The 19,907-nt window shown below is 33.8% G+C and overlaps 1 protein-coding gene across 2 annotated transcripts in view; it reads left to right on the plus strand.

Annotated features, from left to right (window-relative positions):
- Window positions 1–13,523, plus strand: part of LOC145270085 (organic cation transporter protein-like) — an 84,425-nt gene extending 70,902 nt beyond the window's left edge. For both annotated transcript variants that reach the window (XM_080125687.1, XM_080125689.1), the window contains exons 6-10: window positions 5,515–5,649; window positions 8,659–8,744; window positions 9,617–9,737; window positions 12,490–12,562; window positions 13,054–13,523. In XM_080125687.1, coding sequence (XP_079981813.1) covers window positions 5,515–5,649; window positions 8,659–8,744; window positions 9,617–9,737; window positions 12,490–12,562; window positions 13,054–13,260 — 622 coding nt within the window. In that variant the 3' untranslated portion in view covers window positions 13,261–13,523. The remainder of the gene's footprint in view (window positions 1–5,514; window positions 5,650–8,658; window positions 8,745–9,616; window positions 9,738–12,489; window positions 12,563–13,053) is intronic.
- Window positions 13,524–19,907: the final 6,384 nt, after the last annotated feature.

The raw sequence follows: 19,907 nt of genomic DNA on the forward strand, positions 1-19,907 counted from the left end.
TTTCCTTGGTTTCTCTTATAAAATCGTCGCTTTCGGCTTCTTTCCTTATATTATCCAGACTAATGGGAAGTTCTTTCACAGTTTTGCATAAGATTGAACTAAAATCTCTGATCGTAGTGATGCGATCACCGAGTCTTCAAGTGGTTCACCATTCCTTGGTATTAATCGGGATAGCCCGTCTGCGCATCCTAACTTATTTAACAGAAGGAACTCCATATCAAAGTCGTAATTTAATAGGATTGTTCTCCATCTTTGGAGCCTGTTTACCGATTCTTTCTCTATCTGGGAATACTTTCTTTACGCAGATAGAAGGGTTCTCGACGCGTGTGCTATCGGCTTCGTAAAACCGTCGGGCATTTTATGCAGGATGCACGCGCCGATTCCATATGCGCTTGAATCACTCGTGACGATAATTTATAAATCTGGGTTGTAATGAGTCAGGAATAGTTCCGATGTGATCACCTCGTTTAGCCTTTCGAACGCTATTTTGCATTCCGTAGTAGTTCTAAACCTTGTCTTTCCTAAGTAGTTCATTCAAAGATGGCGCAATGTGTGCATATTAGGAATGAAGGCCTGGTAGTAATTAGCTAAAAAAAAAACTTTGCACTGTTGTTATGTCGTGTGACTCAATCATATATTTTTTATTGCTGTTGATCTTTCCGGATCGGGCAGTCTACCACACCAATCTATTATCTGCCCTCGGTAATTTCATTTGTCGAGGAAAAATTCACATTTTGTGTCTTTAAGTGTGAAGCCGTACTAATTTATCTTTTCTAGCACTTGAAAAACGTGATTTCTATGTTACTCTATAGATTCGCTTTTCATTAGAATATCCTTCAGATATCCGATGGAAAAATCAAAGCGCTCAACATCATGTCGATTATCTCATGAAAGATTGCTGGTGCAAATTTGATCTCGAAAACTAAACTATTGAAAGTAGTAATGCTCAAAAGTTTTGAGCTTCCTTCTTCAATAAGAATCTGTAGATGCGATTCACTCAGATCTATTTTTAAAAATATTTTAATTCCATTTAGCTTCGTAAAAACTTCCTCGGGGCTGTGTAGCGGGTAATGATGATCCTTAAGTACTGCATTTAACCCGATCGAGACTAAGACTCTGATCGCCTTCAAATTTTTCTTTACATACACGGTAGGGACAGTACATTCAGTGTAGTTGCCTGGGGTCAAAATTCCTGCTTTGACGAATCTGTCCAGTTCTATGTCAATCTTTTATATAAAGGCAAATGGTACGCTTGTCCTTTTGAAGACTGAGGTAGCATTGTCTTATAAGTTGAACTTCACTTCCATTTTTGTACAGCGGCCTAGTTTGTCAAAAAAAACCATTGGGGAAGGATTAATTCAGACCTTATTTAGTTTGTCAGTTTCACCTGTAAGATTGGATAGCAGGTAATGATGATCCTTGAGTGCTGCATTCAACCCGGTCGAGAAGTCTGTGCAAACTCTGATATCCTTCGATTTTTTCTTTACATGCACGCTGTAGTCGACTGGAGTTAAAATTCCTGCTTTGACGAGTCTGTCTAGTTCTACATTAATCTTTTGTATAAGGGCAAACGGTACGCTGCATTTCTTTTTGAAGACTGGGCTGGCATTATCTTGTAATTTGAACTTCGTTTCCAATTTTGTACAGTGGCCTAGTTTGTCAGAAAAACTATTGGAAAACGATTCTTTCAGGTCTTTCTTTAATTTGTTAGCCTCAGCTGTAAGGTTGTCCACATTTTGGCAAAAAAATCGCTAATGGGCGAGTCCCAAAGTTGAAATCTTTTAATCCAATCTGTTCCAAAAAGGTCATTAGAGTTTTTTTAATACAAACATTTTGAGATTTTTTTTTTTTTACATGGGGATTGCCACTTATCAAGGCCCAGAAGCCACTCGGGATAAGGGTTATTTTGTGTACAATAATCAATGGGATAATATCGTAGTAATAGTTGGTATTGGAGATTTGATAAAGCGTCTTACTTAAGGGGGCGATTAATCAGGAAGTTGTTTATGTTGGACTTGAAGACGTCCAAGTTGTAGTCAGGCGGGAAACAGGCAAACAGAAGAGAATTCCACAGGCGTGCACTTCTCAGAAAAAAACATGTTCATGGAATCTACGTTTTGATTTAGGCACAGATAAAGAGTGGGGGAAATTACTGACAGTGTTTTTAGCTAGACGGGTGTTTATCAAGAAGGATTGGCGAGGGGGGACCAGAGATTGGAGCTCGGACGAGCACTTGACATGGAAATAACGATAAAATAAAGACAGGCTCGCAACGTCTCTTCTGTAGGAGAGAGGTTGCAGGGAAGAGAAGAGAGCATCCCCCACTAAGCCTCGAAGTCTATTTTGTACTTTGTCAAGGCAGGATAGGCTGTTTTTTTTAAGCTTCAGCCCAGATGTGGCAGCAGTACTCCATCTTTGGACGTACTTGGCTTTTATAGAAATAGAGAATTACATCAGTAGTGAGATATCTTCTGGAGCGGTAGAAGGATCCTACCATTTCCCAGCGGCCTGGGCAACAGACTTTATATACGTGTTCTATTTCAGATCAGGAGTAAAGGTCAAACCCAGGAGCTTGTCAAAACATGAAGCCTCCCCAAGACGAGAGCCATCCATTTCAATTGATGCTAGATGAGGAACAGAGCGTTGATGATGTAAAGTGAGGAGCTTGGTTTTAGATGCATTAAAAGTAACCAGCCATCTCTTCCTCCCCTGAACGACGCGCTCAAGATCAGAGGAGAGGGAATCAGAGAGAGAGCTTTCTCATTTACGGCCTTTGATGTGTTGCCGTCGATGGTCGTGTCATCAGCATAGATGTCAACGAATGAATTTAGTATGTGTTTTGGGAGATCATTGAGAGTTACAATTTTTCGATTGTTAATTGTTTGCTCATTTTACCATTTTTCTAATGTTTGCGTTAGGTGTTAGGATCAGTTCCCTCTTCTACAGTTTAAAAAAAAGCGTAAGCCCATTCCCCTCCACTATTAAACATGTAATGTTTTTTTTTTGTTTTTTTTTATTTTGTTATTTATTCATTTCATATAGATCATTCGGGGATCAGTTTGGAATATAGATTTAACGTAAAATGCCCCCCCATTTCCGAGCCATTCTAAGGTTTTAGAGTAGTTAACCATGCTTTCTGATGTGAAACAAGTTATGTGTCTTGTGTTCTTTTTTGTTTGTTTTTTTTTTGTTTTTTGAAGGAGGGGCTCGGGTTCTACATTTTAAGGTGGTTTTACAATTTTGTTGGTCGGATTTAGGGCTAGCTTAAAATTATTTAAGTAACACCCGTAAAAACTTAGAACGCCATCTAAAATGGTGCGATCATTTTCCATTAAATGTATATGCACAATTAATACTCCACTATAAATGGTAAAATAAGTATTGTTTTTCTTTCAGATGTTCACACATAATCGCCCCCAAAAGTAGAATTGGGGACTCTTTTAAATATATTAGGCTAATTCCGAAAGTAAATTCTCCTATTTGATTTTAACTTAAAAAGTTGAGCATTTACGAAGACAGGAAAACGAACGACAATTTGTTCCCCAGAATTTATTGTTCTACATAGTCACCACCATTCTTAAGGCACTTTTGCCAGTAATTAAATAGAGTCTCATATCGTCAATATCTGCACAGAACGATGAAATATTCAGTTCATAAATGCATAAGTTCAGTCATCATAGTAATGCAATTTGTCATCTGATCAATCCTGGCAGAATAAAAAGTAGGCGGCATTACTTTTGGAACGCTCTTCGTAAATATAATTTTTTTCTTAATTTGATGAACTTCTTAAAGTGTTTTTTTTTATGTATTGCATTCAAGATGAATTTATTGTGAGATTTTCATCTAAACTTTTCCCTTGTTTCATGTTTATTATTAATCTACTTGCTTCATTTTAATCGTGCCATTTTTATCGGTGCCATTTTGAACGTATTTTTAAAAGAAAGTGAATGGACTATAACTTTTGTCTGTTTGTAACGTGCTTTGTAATGTTTTTGCAGTATTTTCATTTTTAAGTCTTTCACGAGTCTGTTAAAAAATTATGTTTTAAAAATGATTTTTTTAATTATTTTTTTAAAATTATTTTTAAAAGGTTATCCTAAAAAGTTTTTTTTTTTTAAATATAATTAAAATAAATAATACTAAATGAAAAAATAATATTAATTTTCCAATAATTATTTTTAAAGCTTTAAAAATAAATTTAAAGAAATTTAAAGAAAATATTTAAAAATATAATCAAAAAACTAAATGTTTTCTAATTATTACAAAATAAATTTAATAAAAATAATTTTTAAAATATTTTAAAATATAATTTTAAAAATTATTAAAAAATTATATTGAAAAATATAACTTAAAAAAATATATATATCTGAGATTATATTTAAAAATATAATTTCAAATATGCTTTAAAAAATATTTTTCAAATTATATTTAAAAATATAATTTCAAACATAATTTCAAAAAAATTAAAAATAAAACTGGTATTACTATCGAGAAATCGAGAATAAATGGGTATAGCAAAAATAGGAAGGGATTCGTAATGTTTTTTTTAAAGAAGCGCAGATTACTAGAAAGCCTGGGAGACTTCCTGGCACTCAGATTGAAGAAAACACTACTTCTTATTGCCAGTGAAAGATATTTAATAATCACTTCTATGAAAATTCCTAATAAATACGAAATACCTCAGCTGCTAATAATAATAATAATAATAATAATAATAATAATAATAATAATAATAATAAAAATAATAATGATAACAATAATAATAATAATAATAAAAATAATAATGATAATAACAATAATAATAATAATAATAATAATAATAATAATAATAATAATAATAACAACAATGAGGATAGACAACTGAGGAGAAAAAGCATTAACAAGACCTCCTTAGGATTAGTGCGAAGAAGACTGGATTATTGGAGAGGCTTATTTCCACCCAAATTCCAGTGAAGACCAATGGTAATTGCCAGGGAAACGTCAACAGCAAGCGGTTGTTGTGATAATACAAAAATCCATTGCAAAAGTTATCGAAAGAGGTGAAGAGTATTGGAAATCTGGGAAGACTTATTGTCACCTAGACTCCAGGGAACGCCACCAGTTTTTTTCAGTGAACAACCTCTGATGATGATCTGTGTGCAAACTTCTAGTGAAAAAAAAAATAAATAGGATGGAAGAACCGAGGGGGTCACAACCAGGCCTCTACTGAATGAATGCGAAGAGTACTAGGAACTTACTGGAACACACAAATGCAAGTGGCAACCAATGATTATTACCATCGAGAAATCAATGGTAAGCGACTGTTTCTATAACGTAAAATCATTCGCAATAGTTATTTAAAGTAGTGGAAAGTATAAGAAATCTATAGAGATTTGTTGTCACTACGACTCCAGGTAGCACCGTCGGTTATTGTCAGTGAGCAATCTTTGATGATGACCAGTGTGAGAACTCCTAGTGAGTACGAATAATAATACAAACTTTATTTAATGATTAAAAAAAATGTTTTTCTTTTAGGTTCATTAATGCTTTAACTTACTACGGCCTCTATTTGACGTCTTCGTCTCTCGCTGGTGACAGATTCTTCAACTTTTTCCTATCAGTATTAATGGAAACATTATCTGTGATATTCATGTGGAAAGCTTTTGTGTGGTAAGTAGAAATTGATCATCTCCCACTTTCGCAAAGTTATATACGATGTTTTCTTTTTTAGAGGCAGCGAACTTTAAATTCACAACCCTATTTTCTTTAATTGCACATTCTGCAATTATCGTTTATTTCGAGTTCAATTTAGTTTGGCAATTCATTTTTTTTACAAGGAAGTCATCACTTATCAAGGCCCGGAAGCCACTCGGGGATAAGGGTTATTGCGTGTACAGTAACCAATGGGATAATATCGTAGTAATCGCTAATAATGGAGATCTGATAAAGTGTCTTACTTAAGTGGGCGGTTCATCAGGAATTTGTTTATGTTGGACTTGAAGACATCCAAGTTGTAGTCAGGTGAGAAACAGGCAAACGGAAAAGAGTTCCACAGGCGTGCACTTCTAAGAAAGAAGCTTTATTCATGGAATCTACGTTTTGATTTAGGCACAGATAAAGAATGGGGAAAATTACTGACAGTGGTTTTAGCTAGACGGGTGTTTTTCGTGTTTCTCGTCCATCATGCGGTTTCAGCAGGACGGGGTACATACCACACAACACGCGATACGATCAATTTACCAAGAGAAATATTTGATGAACGAGTAATTTCACGAAATGTACCTATCAACTGGTCCCCTTGTTTGTACTCCATTAGATTATTTTCTTTGGGGAAATGTAAAGTATCATGTCTACGTAATAAACCAGACACAATACACCACTTGGAAGACAGCATTCGACACGTTATTGCTGAAATACAACCTAATTTAATGCGTATAGTTGTGAAAATTAATCCTCTAGATTACTTCATATATGCGCGTCGCGTGGCCATATGCCCTAAATTGTATTTAAATTATAAACACCAAAAATGAATTTTTGAAATAAACCAAATGTTTGTATATTAAATTATTTTCATGTGATTTATTTTAATTTAAAGTTCACAGCGTCTAAAAAAACAATCTTTATAAGTTGATTTAGAGAAAAAATTAAATCTGGCGACTAAATAACCGTTGGCAAAATGGCTGTCAGCGAGCCTCAAAGGTCAAAAGTGAAACGCTTAGGTAATTTAATTTGATAGTTCGCCGAACTGCTCTTTTTAATTATATTTTATCATTCTGAATTAATCTAATTGAACCTTACAATCACAAAAACGATAACGCAGTAGTAGTGATAGTGGCAGTATTTGTACTAGCGGTGATAGTGATCGTGGTAGTGATGATAGTAGCACTAATAGTAGTATCGGTACCGGTTACAGTTCAAAGTAATATTTTTACTACTACTGCTACTACTATTACTGCTACTACTTATAAGTAATATAGATATTTTATTGGTACGAGTTGAAAATTCACGTTTATTAAAACTAAGGAAGGCAAACAGAGAACCTTACATTAATGATACTAAGCATTAGGATCAAAACGAGATGCTATTACTGCTTTGTCCTGTTCTACCCCATATATACTTGTTCATAAGGCTTCCATGCCACAGGCTGCCGAGCTTATGTAGGTCAAATTGATGAATCTATTACCTGTATCTATCAGAATGTTAATTTTATACCATTTTTCGTCATGAACACGATTACAGCAGAATGATAAAACTTGATCCAAATCGATAAATTTCGAATATATACCACCTTGTATAGAGCTGCACTAAAAGATGCCAGACCTTGACACCAACAGGATACCACGTGACCTAGTGATCAGACTCTTTGCGAAAAAAGGCTTTTGTCCTTTCTCAGTTTTCTTTGGTATCTTGTTTTACCCCGGCTCATTTAAATGATAACTAACTTTAAATATTTTAGTTGTCTCTAGTATCTTGTTTTACAACGCTATCTTCATTAACCCATGGTTCTTGCTAAGTTTAAACCTTTCTATTATATTTATTAACTTTAATTTATAAGTTTTATTTATGACCGCTGATTGGTGTAAGCATTTCACATCCTCTCTTCAAAAACGCTATATGGAACATGATAGATACCTTTACCTACGTTTCTGGGCAAGACCAAACGTACAGCGCGTTCTTTAGAAAGTGTAAAGATTGCGTCGATTGCGAAGATTGGCATGATGCGAAAAAAGTTTTCTGCTTTTACGAAAGCTAGGAACTGCTGAACGCAATATGGTCATAGACTACGTTCTACTTAAAAAGACTACGGAACTAGAGTTCGCGGAAACCGTTAAGTTACTGTGAAAACGTTTTAACCTTAATACGTTTCATAAACGATAGAGATGTATTAATTTGACTACGAGGGACGACGAAGATAATTTAGCGTTGGCTTTGGTCGTAAGCAAGCACTGTAATGACTTTCGACTAGCGGAATTATCTGTAGATGATTTTAGATGTCTTATATTTGCTCAAGGGTTACTATCGGATAAAACTGCTGAGATTAGCCGGAGGGTACTAGCAAAACTCTAAAGTGAACCTAATTTCACACTACAGAAATTTGCGAAGGATTGCCAAAAGGTTATAAGCGTGAGAAGAAATTCTAAAGACATAGACGAATCGGATGTAGCATACATAAAGAAAATTAAAAAAAACACATCTAAAAATGACTTTTCTAAAAAAAAAAAAAAGAAATACGAATATGCCAAACCACAGTCTCAGTATAAAGCAACGAAAATGAACTGTATAAATATACATAGTTACCGATTCTTGGTGTGGCTTCTGTACTTTCGTAGTATGTTATTTTGGCGTTATGTGCTACGACTGTTGCTCGTTGCATATTCTGTTTTGTTTTAATATAAATTACCTTTTCTAAACCATATTCGTATCCGTGTTTTCCTTAGTAACCTTTCCGGGCACAAATAATAACAAAATATGATTTATAGTACATGAAAACGTTGCCTGATCTAAAAAAATGAAGTCAAATTTAGTATCAGGATTTTCTTTGCAGACAGGTATTATGTGCCATACACTTTTTTTTTTTACCTGAGATTGCTACATAGTATAATTTCCTTTTTTGTTTTTTATACTATTTTCTGAACCATTACGCAAGTTATTTTATTTACTGTTTGTCTTAATTCACAGGCTTGGCAGGAAAAAAACCTTAGTGATGTTCCTTTCAATTGCTGTTGTTTCCCTTCTTACTGCCACAGTCGTCAATATTGTATTCGGTAAGTCGAACGTATTCAATTAGTCAATGATATAGCTAGAACGTAATATAGCGGCATCTTCAGATTAATTTTCGGTGTTTTATAAAGCATAAGAACTGTGCTATCGTCGGAATCGTCCGGGCGGTTCACGGAAAACACCGAAAAATGATGAACAAAAGTTTACTGATGTTTTTTCATGCAAACGCTAGTTAATTTTTTTAATAGCAAATATATTATTCTTTTCGTACTCACTTGATGAAAAATTATTTGAAAATTAAAAAAAATTTCAATTAAAATGAAAACAATATTTTTGAATCAGGATTAGACAAATTTGATGAAACTTTAAGAAACTTAAAATTCAAATCAAATAAAAATTCATTATACGGTTCATGAATAAATACTTATTTTTAGGTAAGGAATAACCGATAGCAAGCAAATTAAATAATATACGACTTTTTCCGTCTTTTTTTTTATTTTGTTCAAAATAAATATTTAGATTTTTTTTTTTATAAAAAAGAATAAACAAATATTTCTACTAATTGTTTTTGTATTCAGATTAAGATGCCCAGCGTTTCGACACCTTCCGGAGGTTTCCGTAAACCGCCCAGATGATACCGACAATAGCACGGTTTTCGTACTGCATAAGTACGTTCAAAATATAAAGAAGAGCAAACATCAGCCTCCATACAAAATTCTGGAGAAAGCCGCCATAGATTCCTTGTAAGAATTATAAAGAAAGCGCACTAAAACCAGGCACTAAAAATCACAGCATTTTATTATAAAACATTTTTTTCTTGCTATACTATTAAAGTAAAGAATAAAAATTATTTGTGAGTGTTTCATAAAATAGATTCAATAGCAAACTTATTAATAAGTGTTGTTTTATACTGCAGATAAGAAAAGCAAATTCGCAATTATATCTACGGTTGCTTCGATGGTCGGCATGTTTGGCATTTCCGGCTCATTTAATGGCGTTTGGGGATACCTGCCCGAACTCATCCCAACAAAATATCGGTAAGTCATTTTGTAATAAGCAACTAATATTTGATGTTGTTTTTCTTTCATCGTTTTGGGAGGAGAGAGGAAACTGGTTGTAATACAATGGTTATGGACGCGAACTCCGGGCACCGTACAAGGAGCGTTCAATAAGTAATGCCTCTGACCACGGCCACCGAGAGTAAGAAGGCCTGTTAACTGAAAGATGATTTGTCAGACTGTCAGTACTATATGAGGGCCATTTGAAAAAAAGAGCAATAAAACATTTTTAAAAAGAAAAAGGAACACAGTTCGATTAATACTGAAACTAAACTTTATTCAATATAAAATATAAACATTATCTATGTAAAATTAAGTAATTTTAAAGCAATATACAATTTAATACTGATAAAACTGAATTATAAATTTAGAGAACAAACAATTAAAGAAACATTAAACAAATATTTTTTGGCCTTCGGAACAAGATCAGTGTAGTATCTGTTTTGATGCAACACTTTACCTTTTCTGTCTTCGGTCGGTGGAGGAGAAATCTTTCATGACTGAGATTATTTTTGTTCCTATCCAGAGTGCCCCTTATTGAGAAGCTGGATTTTCTCCACAAGATTATATGTTGAAATATTTAAATAACTATTACTTTAGATGCAGAAATTATATTTAAAGTTTTGATTTTCTGTTCTTCTATGTCCATTTTTCCCCATGTTTTTCATCAAAATGTGTAGCGTATTAGTTGTCTCACAAGCCATCATCAGTGATTGCTCACTGGCAGTAACCTGTGGTGTTCCCTGGAGACCAAGTGACAAGTCTCCCCAGATTTCCAGTGTTCTCCACCTTTTGACCACTTGTGCAGATGATTGCATGTTATCGCAACAGCCGTTGTCATGGATTTCTCGTTGGCATCGGCCATTGGTGTTTCCTGGGGTTTGGGTGACAAATGCCTCCCCAAGGTACCAGATTTGAACTGCACACTTCCAGTGGAGATTTGGTCAGTACTCTCTCACCTCGGTCTTTCCATCCTCCCTGACCCTTCACAACTAGTTGGTGTGGTTTGGCGCCAGTCGATGTCATCTACACCAGTTTTTTTTATTATTATTACTATTATTATGATGATAATAATAAAGGTGCTTGTGCAGTGTACACGTGTATTTTAAATATTATTTTCAAGTTAAATTAAATTTTAGGTTTGTATTACTGTACACATAGATTCGAAAAAGTTGTCAAAAAACAAATATATCACAAATAAATGTTATCAAAGGCAAGATAAGTTACTCTTCTACCTAACTGGGAAGGTTTTTAGTGGTTTTACTCACTTTAAAACGTGTAATCGCTTCGAAAATCATACAATATTTATCAATATATTTTAAAAAGAAAAATGTCAGCATGTTTGTAACGTATCTTGCCTTTGATAACATTTATTTGTTATATATTTGTTTTTTGACAACTTTTTCGAATCTATGTGTACAGTAATACAAACTCGTTATGTAAATTATTTACAGTTAAAATGTTATAAAAAACAAAAAATTGAAGTTTTAAATATATTTCAAAGAAATGAATTACGCCCCGAGCTAAAATATTGATAATTCACCAATCCTAAAAAAAAAACAAAAAAAAAAACACTGCCATGAAAAATGCTTACTTTAAAATATTGGAAAATACTCAGTGAAAACTTTTATTTATTATTAAAAGAACGGACTGAAAAATATTATATAAAAATTGGGATTTATATTACTGTACACATAGATTCGAAAAAGTTGTCAAAAAACAAATATATAACAAATAAATGTTATCAAAGACAAGATAAGTTACTTTTCTACTTAACTGGATATGTTTTCAGTGTTTTTATTTAATGTAACATGTTTATTCAGCTCGAAAAACATACATTGTTTACCGATGAAAATTCAAAATGGCGCCCGGCCGCACGACTCTCTCTTTAACACGGTAAGTTTAGGAAAAGGTGCTATAAATATAAAACTAGACAGAATACTCTTAGAAACTCGCTCAATATACATTACCATGACATAGGTTGACATATATTCGGTGGTTTTTTAATAGTATTTTGTGTAGTTTATTATTTATAACACCTTTTCCTGAACTTACTGTGTTAAAGAGAGAGTTGGGCGCCATTTTGAATTTTCCAATACATCGGTAAATAATGTATGTTTTTCGAACTGAATAATCATGTTACATTGAATAAAAACACGAAAAATATATCTAGTTTGGTAGAAAAGTAACTTATCTTGCTTTTGATAACATTTATTTGTTATATATTTGTTTTTTTGACAAATTTTTCGAATCTGTGTACAGTAATACAAACCCAAAAATTATTTGTTTTGCAGTAAAAAAAAATAAATAAATAAAATGAAATATTCGACTTTCTCCAATAAAAATAAAAGTTCAAACACGAATTCACTTACGATATTTTGATTAAAATTATCCCAAATGTGCAATTATAATAATTATTTTCCGAATGGAGAATTGTTCTTTTTCTTTAGAACATACATGGACAATCAGTAACACATATTAGTAGTCATATTTTTTTATGCCTGTTAGCATAACCACGTGGTTGAATACCGGAAGCTGTCTATACCTACAACTTAATTAGGAAGTGACGTTACGCTGTCATATGCATCGGCCTTCTTTCTCGGTAGCCACGCTCTGACCCACTTCCACTCGTCTGAATTAACGGAAACATTGTTATATTCCCCGTCAGTTCTAAATGTCAAATCCTTAATGTATAATATTTTTCTATTATTCTCTATTATTTCTCTCTTAGGAATGCTGCTCTTGGCATGGCGTCTTCTGCTGCTCGTGTTGGTAGCGCGTTATCACCTTTCTCGGCCTTCCTCGTAAGTACCTATTTATAGATCCTATTAATGGTCGGTTAGTGCTGTTTATTCGGTGTTTTTGTTTTATTACTATTAAATATTCCTTTATGGTCATAATATCTGGATATTTCATGGAAATGAAAAGTTATGTCTAAGATTATACGCATGGGTTAACATAAAATAACTAATTTTATTGTATGAACGCTAGTCGGGAAAGCGGGGGAAAGAGGGTAAGCCGTTCGGTCTTTTTTTTTTTTTTTTTTTTTTTTTTTTTTTTTTGGCGTCCATCAGGATCGTGTTTGAATCTCACCACAAACTTTCCATTTCAAGCTATTTAAATTCACTTTATCAGATTCTGAAACTAAAAATTCATTGTTCGGTGGTATATTCAAGTGTATAAGAAAAGTGTTTTTGTTTATGATTAATTTTACATGACACGTGCCAAGTTGAACAAAAACATTTTTATGGCTACAAACACCAGTTGAATATTCCTTCTTTTATTTTAATTTTAGATCCGTTATATCGCATGGGGTCCAGGTGTAATTTTCTCAGCCGGATGTCTACTGGCCAACTTCCTCATCATGATGCTGCCAGAAACCCGGGGTCGACAGCTTCCCCAAAATATTGATGACGTCAAAACCTGGATGAAGAAGTCTCCAAACACACCAGTCAAAGACTCCACTAATTATTCAAAGATTTCGCAAGGAAACGACGTGTAATTCCATCGTGTTTACCTTCCATTGATGAGTCCATTATTTGGATGACGAGAGGAGGAAAGAATGCAATTTTGACCCACAGATTAAACCGGATGAATTAAGAATGTTTCTTATATTTGTCCTTCTGTCATCGCTTAATTTGTCTCCTCAGATTTTCGATTGGTTTTTAAAAACGGCAATTTTGTCAGACGCAAAATGGTTGACTGAGATTGTCATCTTATTCCCTTAACCGGAAGAGGTTAATAAACAGAAAATAGACGAAACAATTTCGGCATTTATTTTCTTCATAAGTTTGCCATGAAAAAGAAAATTGGTTTCACTCACATCAATCAATTCTAATATTTAGTCCGGTTGATTATTTCATTTTTTTCCTATCTTATTAGAAGATGGTCCTTGGAGTTTTCACTCTTGTATATTACATTCCTGTATAATTAATTTATGTAGTATTATGAATAGGTCTACGCTGCTTTTTAACTTTACTGATGGACATTATAGTAATAAATTAATTTTTCGGGTAAAAATAGCACACATATCCTGCTGGTATATATATATATATATATATATATATATATATATATATATATTTTATTACATTTTCACCCCAAACAAGGCAAATTGTCACTTTGGTGTAGGGGGCTACTATCAGAGGCAACAACTACTGAGGTACTATGTAGGGATTTGGGCAGCAAGATGTCTTACACTTGAACTTCTGCACGTCAGTACTATTGGGGAAGCAGGGACCTGGAATGGAATTCACGAGTCTAGCGGTTCTGGGGAAGAAACTATTGGAGTAAAAAGATCTTTTACATCTAGGGATCTCTACGGTGTGGAGGTGGGATTTAGCAGCCTGTCGGGTTTGTCGAGGGTACTCACGTCGTGGGGGCACAAGTGATTGCAGTTCGTCAGAGATTCACCACTAAAATACTTGTAGAAAAGGCAGGCGGATGCAACATTTCGTCGATGGGAAAAAGGCTGAAGCTTAGATGCCAGTTCAGGGCCTATCAGGTTTGCGACTCTCTTTTGAACCTTGTCAAGGAGCAAGAGACTAGTAGCAGATGCAGCAGCCTAGATGTGACAGCAATACTCCATACATGGGCGAATGGTGGCCTTATAGAGGTACAGGATACTTTTGGGTGTTAGTAGTTGTCTAGCACGGTAGAGAGAGCCCACCTTTCTTGCAGCGGCCCTGGCAATGCCTTCAATGTAATTGTTCCAACTCATGTTTCCTGTGAACGTTAGGCCAAGGAGTTTAGAAGATGTACTCTTAGATAAAGAGTCATTGGCCATTGCTATAGGTGGTAGAGAGGGTTTCTTGTAATTATTGAATGAAACTAGTTTGGTCTTGGCGGCATTGAACGCGACCAACCACTTTTGTCCCCATTCCACTACAGATTGGAGGTCTTCCTCTAGTGTTTCTGCCATTTCTTTAGAAATGTGTCATTCGTCTTCCTGTCGTGCCTGCCATAGAGTGTAGTGTCATCAGCATATATACCCATCTCAGAGGCAATTTTGTCGGGGAGATCATTTATGAATATCAGGAACAATAGAGGTCCAAGGATAGAACCCTGGGGCACCCCCGCATTTATATCATATTGTTTAGATGTACGACCGTCGAGGACAACCTGGATTTTTCTCTTATCTAAGAAGGATTTAATTATGTTAAGTATTCTACCAGTGATACCGTATGATCTAATTTTCCTGAGGAGACCCTCATGCCACACCTTGTCAAAAGCCTTAGATATATCTAGAGCTAACGCTCTGCCCTCCCCCGCATGTATATTATATATGTGTGTAGTTCCAGCTGGCGTGTATATTATATATCTATATCTATATCTATCTATCTATCTATCTATCTATCTATCTATCTATCTATCTATCTCTCTCTCTCTCTATATATATATATATATATATGTATATATATATATATATATAAATACTTTATTTACTCACATAAAATTAATATACGAAAGTATAGATTTGTGCGTAAACTTTAAGTATTTACTTCAAATGTGCTCAATACGTAGGTAGAGCTAGTTAGTAATTTATAAAATATATATGGCGATTAAGCTACACTGAATATTCCGCGTTTCATCCACTCTAGGATTCCTCATTCCGCGTTTCATCCACTCTAGGATTCCTTAGGCTTAAGCCTGAGGAATGCTAGAGTGGATGAAACGCGGAATATTTAGTGTAGCTTAATCGCCATATATATTTTATAAATTACTATATATATATATATATATATATATATACTAGTTGGGTACCCGACGTTGCCAGGATGTGAAGAGGCGAGGGAGGGTGAATCAAGACAACAGTTCAGCCCGGGTGGAGAGAGGTGTTAAAAACTGATAGTAGCGGGGTGAGAATCAAAACAACAGTAGGAGCCCGGGGGGGGGGGGGGTTAAATTTAAGACCTTTTTTTAACTTTTTTCAATATAAAAACATGTTAAGTTGTGTTTGTACTATAATTGCTTAAGGAATTGTCTGTGGATTTTTTTATTAAATAAAAATCATTTTATACCAAACACTTAGTTTAAAGCAGACTTAGTTAAAAAAAAAAAAAAGGTTTTATCATTTTAAGTGACTCAAGTGAAATTCAAATGTATTTTTTTATTTCGACGAAGAAATCATTTCTGTTTAGTTTACGACTTTGTTTTTTCTATAATCAATTATAAAGTTTAATTAAAGTGCCGATATATTCCAGTTTTATATTGAAAAAAAAAAAGAAAGATTTTAAAAATATGCACACACAAGTAAATTTTCAAATCTTATAAATAAACTTCTTTCTAGTAAACGAAAGAAAACATTAAGAAATTTACGTGCGGGGTTTGAACCTACAGACAATGTCACGCAAAGAAAACAAACAAAAAAGAAAAACCCAAAAATCACGCTATCAACATACCTACAGTAGAGTTTTCACGTCCCCTTGTTCTATCATTGTTGCTAAACAACGACATGAAAAAAAAAGGCTTCACCAATAATAGATAAATTCAAATAACAGTTTCGATTATCGGTAATTATCGGGGGGGGTATTCTGAGACAAAACTTAATTAAGATCACTCCCAGACTTATACACTAAAGTCTTGTAAATTTTAACGAAAATCTATTCAGCCGTTTCGGAGCTTATGAGGAAAGAACTCACACACAGACAACGTTGCATTTATATATATATATATATATATATATATATATATATATATATATATATATGTGTGTGTGTGTGTGTGTGTGTGTGTGTGTGTGAGAGAGAGAGAGAGAGAAGAGGGGTGCGAGTGTGTGTTTATGCTCATATATGTAAACACGCACGAGTGCACCCCCCCATATATATATATATATATATATATATATCTTATCTCTCTATATATAAAATGAACAAATTTTTCCCCTCTGATTTTGACCCTTATAGGATTAAAAATCAAGACATTTCATGCAAATGTAATATGCACAAACTACAGCACAATATCTGAGATGTGGTATAGGTCTATTAACTCTCCACTTCCTCGATTATCGTAGATTCCTATATTTTTTCTGCTGAGTTCACTGCTAAAATCGGTTGAAATCAATGGAGGTAGTAAAATCTTTTCTCTCTAATAAATTCCTCGTTCCTCCGCCACCACTTTACATCATTGCGAGATCCTTCACAAGGAACAGTTACGAAAGAACACCGGTTTGGGTTTTCTTTACTTCGTAGTTGCTTAAAAACCTGGAATGGACTTAACCGAATCGAAAGGTTTTTATGCCATTTTTGTTTCGCTTTTCGCGGTGTTTTTTTTTTGTTTTAGTTTTTCCGATTTAAAGAAGTTTTTACGTTTGTTCGCTGTTTTTTTTGTTTTTTTTTGGGGGGGGGGTGTTAGTTTCGCCGATTCTGTAGAGAAGTTTACCATCGTTTTTTTTTTATTATTTAAACAGGGTTATTACTACGCTTATTCTTTACTTTAACCCCTCCCTTACACACACAGCTCCAAACAACCGGGCAACGCCGGGTACCCCGCTAGTATTCTATAAAAGTGATAAAGACAGGACACTTCTCAACCTATATACTCAACGAATTTTTATCTACAGACTTGAAATTCAGTATATAGGATATTCAGACATGTGGCAAACTTTTTAATCCATTGTTATCCAGAAAAAGGGCTTCTAAGAGGTCCAAATTAAAAATTGGTTCGTGCTAGTCGTCGGATATTTCTTTATTTGTAAACTGTTTCACGATTGCTCATGCGTTAATGGTTCACATTACAGAATTCTTATGTTAAATATAAGTTTGCTGAATGGTAACCGTACTTGACGCACTGTCTTTAGGTTTCCATCTCAGCTCGAATACTTTTTTGCTTACAAGAAGTTAATTGTTTAGAAAAAACATAATACTCGCATGCACGTGTCTCAGTTTTTTTTCCATTTTTTTAAATGAATTTAACGTTACGTTTAATACATAAGATATTTCTGTTTATAATAAATAAAAAATCTGCACTAATTAAAATATAATATTCATGCGTATTTCAGACTGGGCAACGCCAATCGGCTGACTAGTATATATACGTATATAAAGTGACGGTAATCGAAAATGAAGACCAATGCTGGATATATTTTTCATTTCAAAATTAAATTGTAAGCTAATACAATGTTTCATTAGAAGTTTAAGAATAGATATTTTTCTAGATAACATTTTATATGAAATTAATTCATGTTTGCTAAAAGTTGGAAATAAGACTTTATAGACACACACATACATATATAATTAACATTAATATATATATATATATATATATATTATGGCAGTAGAGTTTAGTTTCCTAGAAGTACGTCCAATAAAACAACATGTGTCTTCCAAAAAGTGCTCAATGAGTAAACAGAGCAGGTATATTAAATTCATTTATACTAACATTGATGGCTACATATGTGCATACATGTTTCTGTAATCATCTGTTACTGGGGAGATTACGTCTTCAGGCCAAGAATTACCCTTGAAAACAATAGGGTTTTCAAGGGTAATTCTTGGCCTGAAAACGTAATCTCCCCAGTAACGGGTGATTACAGAAACATGTATGCACATATGTAACCATCAATTATTGTATAAATAAATTATATATATATATATATATAATTAGCATTAATATATACATATATAATTAACATTGAGAAAGCAGACTAAAAACGGTAATAAAACACACACGCACATTGAAATCATATTTACACGTCTCAATAGGACAGCTAAACTGTTATACAAGGATTTAAAGACGTTGTGTTACAAGTTCTATAAATGTAAGTTTGAACCTGTTGGCACTTGAATCCATCCTGATAAGTTTCCAAAGCAATGTCACAGTTTATAATCAGGTCGGCAAACACATAATAAAAGGAAGAAAAAATAATTAATAAAAACAATTATCCAACTGTAAAATAGAAGCTAAGTGCTGATTGGGTGCAATGTCATTTGTGGCTTTTCTTGCTTTTTTCAATTTAGATTCGGATTTCCAGACTATAAAACAAATATGTTATCATGGACTCCGTCTGTATAAGAAGGAAATGTAAAATATCCCAACCAGTCTCGCTTAGAAAAGTGCTTTTTCATAGTCTCCGTCGGTTAAGAAGATAACCGACGTAAAACTTTCGTTTTGAAGAAAAGAATTGGAAAAGAAGCAAGATTTGTATGAATAAAGACGATAAAGTCTTTATAAGAAATAGTAAAAAAATAAATAAATAAATAAAAATAAATAAATAAATAAATAATTTAAAAAAAATAAATAAATAATAACGTCACTTTTTGACCAATTGGGAGTATGACGAAAAGAATGAAATGATCCATACACCAGCCTTCTGCTCGCACACACATTCTTACATACTAGCGAGAGTTAAATCAACAGAAACAAATTATTACTCACAGCTATACACACACTATCAAGAACAAGGTAAACATACACGGTGCCACGCTGCCAAATACTCACATACTCATATTATTCAAAATATGAGCATTTTGACTTGTGACTATTTATTCAACTTTCCTTAATCTAACACAACTGCACATTTTCTTCCTCTGCCCTATGACAACATTTATAAACAATTAGCAAGGAGACTCGACGTTGCCCGGAATTAAATGACGATACACGAATATTTTACACTCCTATGTTTTTATTGTCATCGAAACTGACGAAATCATCCATTTTACAGTCAAATCGATTCGAGTTCTAGTTAAAGACTCATCGCGGTGCAGCAAGAGAAAGCGTTACATGCCTCTTACGCAGTGCTTAATCTATAATACATTGTAGTTTATATTAAACTGACTGTACAGAACCTACTGTTAATTTCATAAATTATATATATACTAGCATGGGTGCCCGGCGTTGCCTGGGTGTTTGGAGGTGTATGCTGAGCAAAAAAGGGGTTAATTTTTTTTAACTTTGACCCCTATTATGACCTTTTAACATTTATTGTTTGGGGCTCGACTCAAGTTAGTTAGATCCATGTCCAAGGAACCCATATCTAAAATTTCAAGTGTTTAGACCCAAAATTGTCGGAGGAGTTTGGTAGAGTTCTCAAATGTCAAATCGTTGAACTTTGACCCCTTAATTGCCAAATTTCTGACCGAACCCCGATCACATCGATTTTTTCAAATCTCAGTATATCAAATTTCGAGTCTGTAGACTAAAATTTGACAG

This window comes from Euprymna scolopes, chromosome 4 (assembly GCF_053919585.1).
Source record: "Euprymna scolopes isolate OS-2025 chromosome 4, ASM5391958v1, whole genome shotgun sequence".
NCBI classification, from domain to species: Eukaryota; Metazoa; Mollusca; class Cephalopoda; order Sepiida; family Sepiolidae; genus Euprymna; species Euprymna scolopes.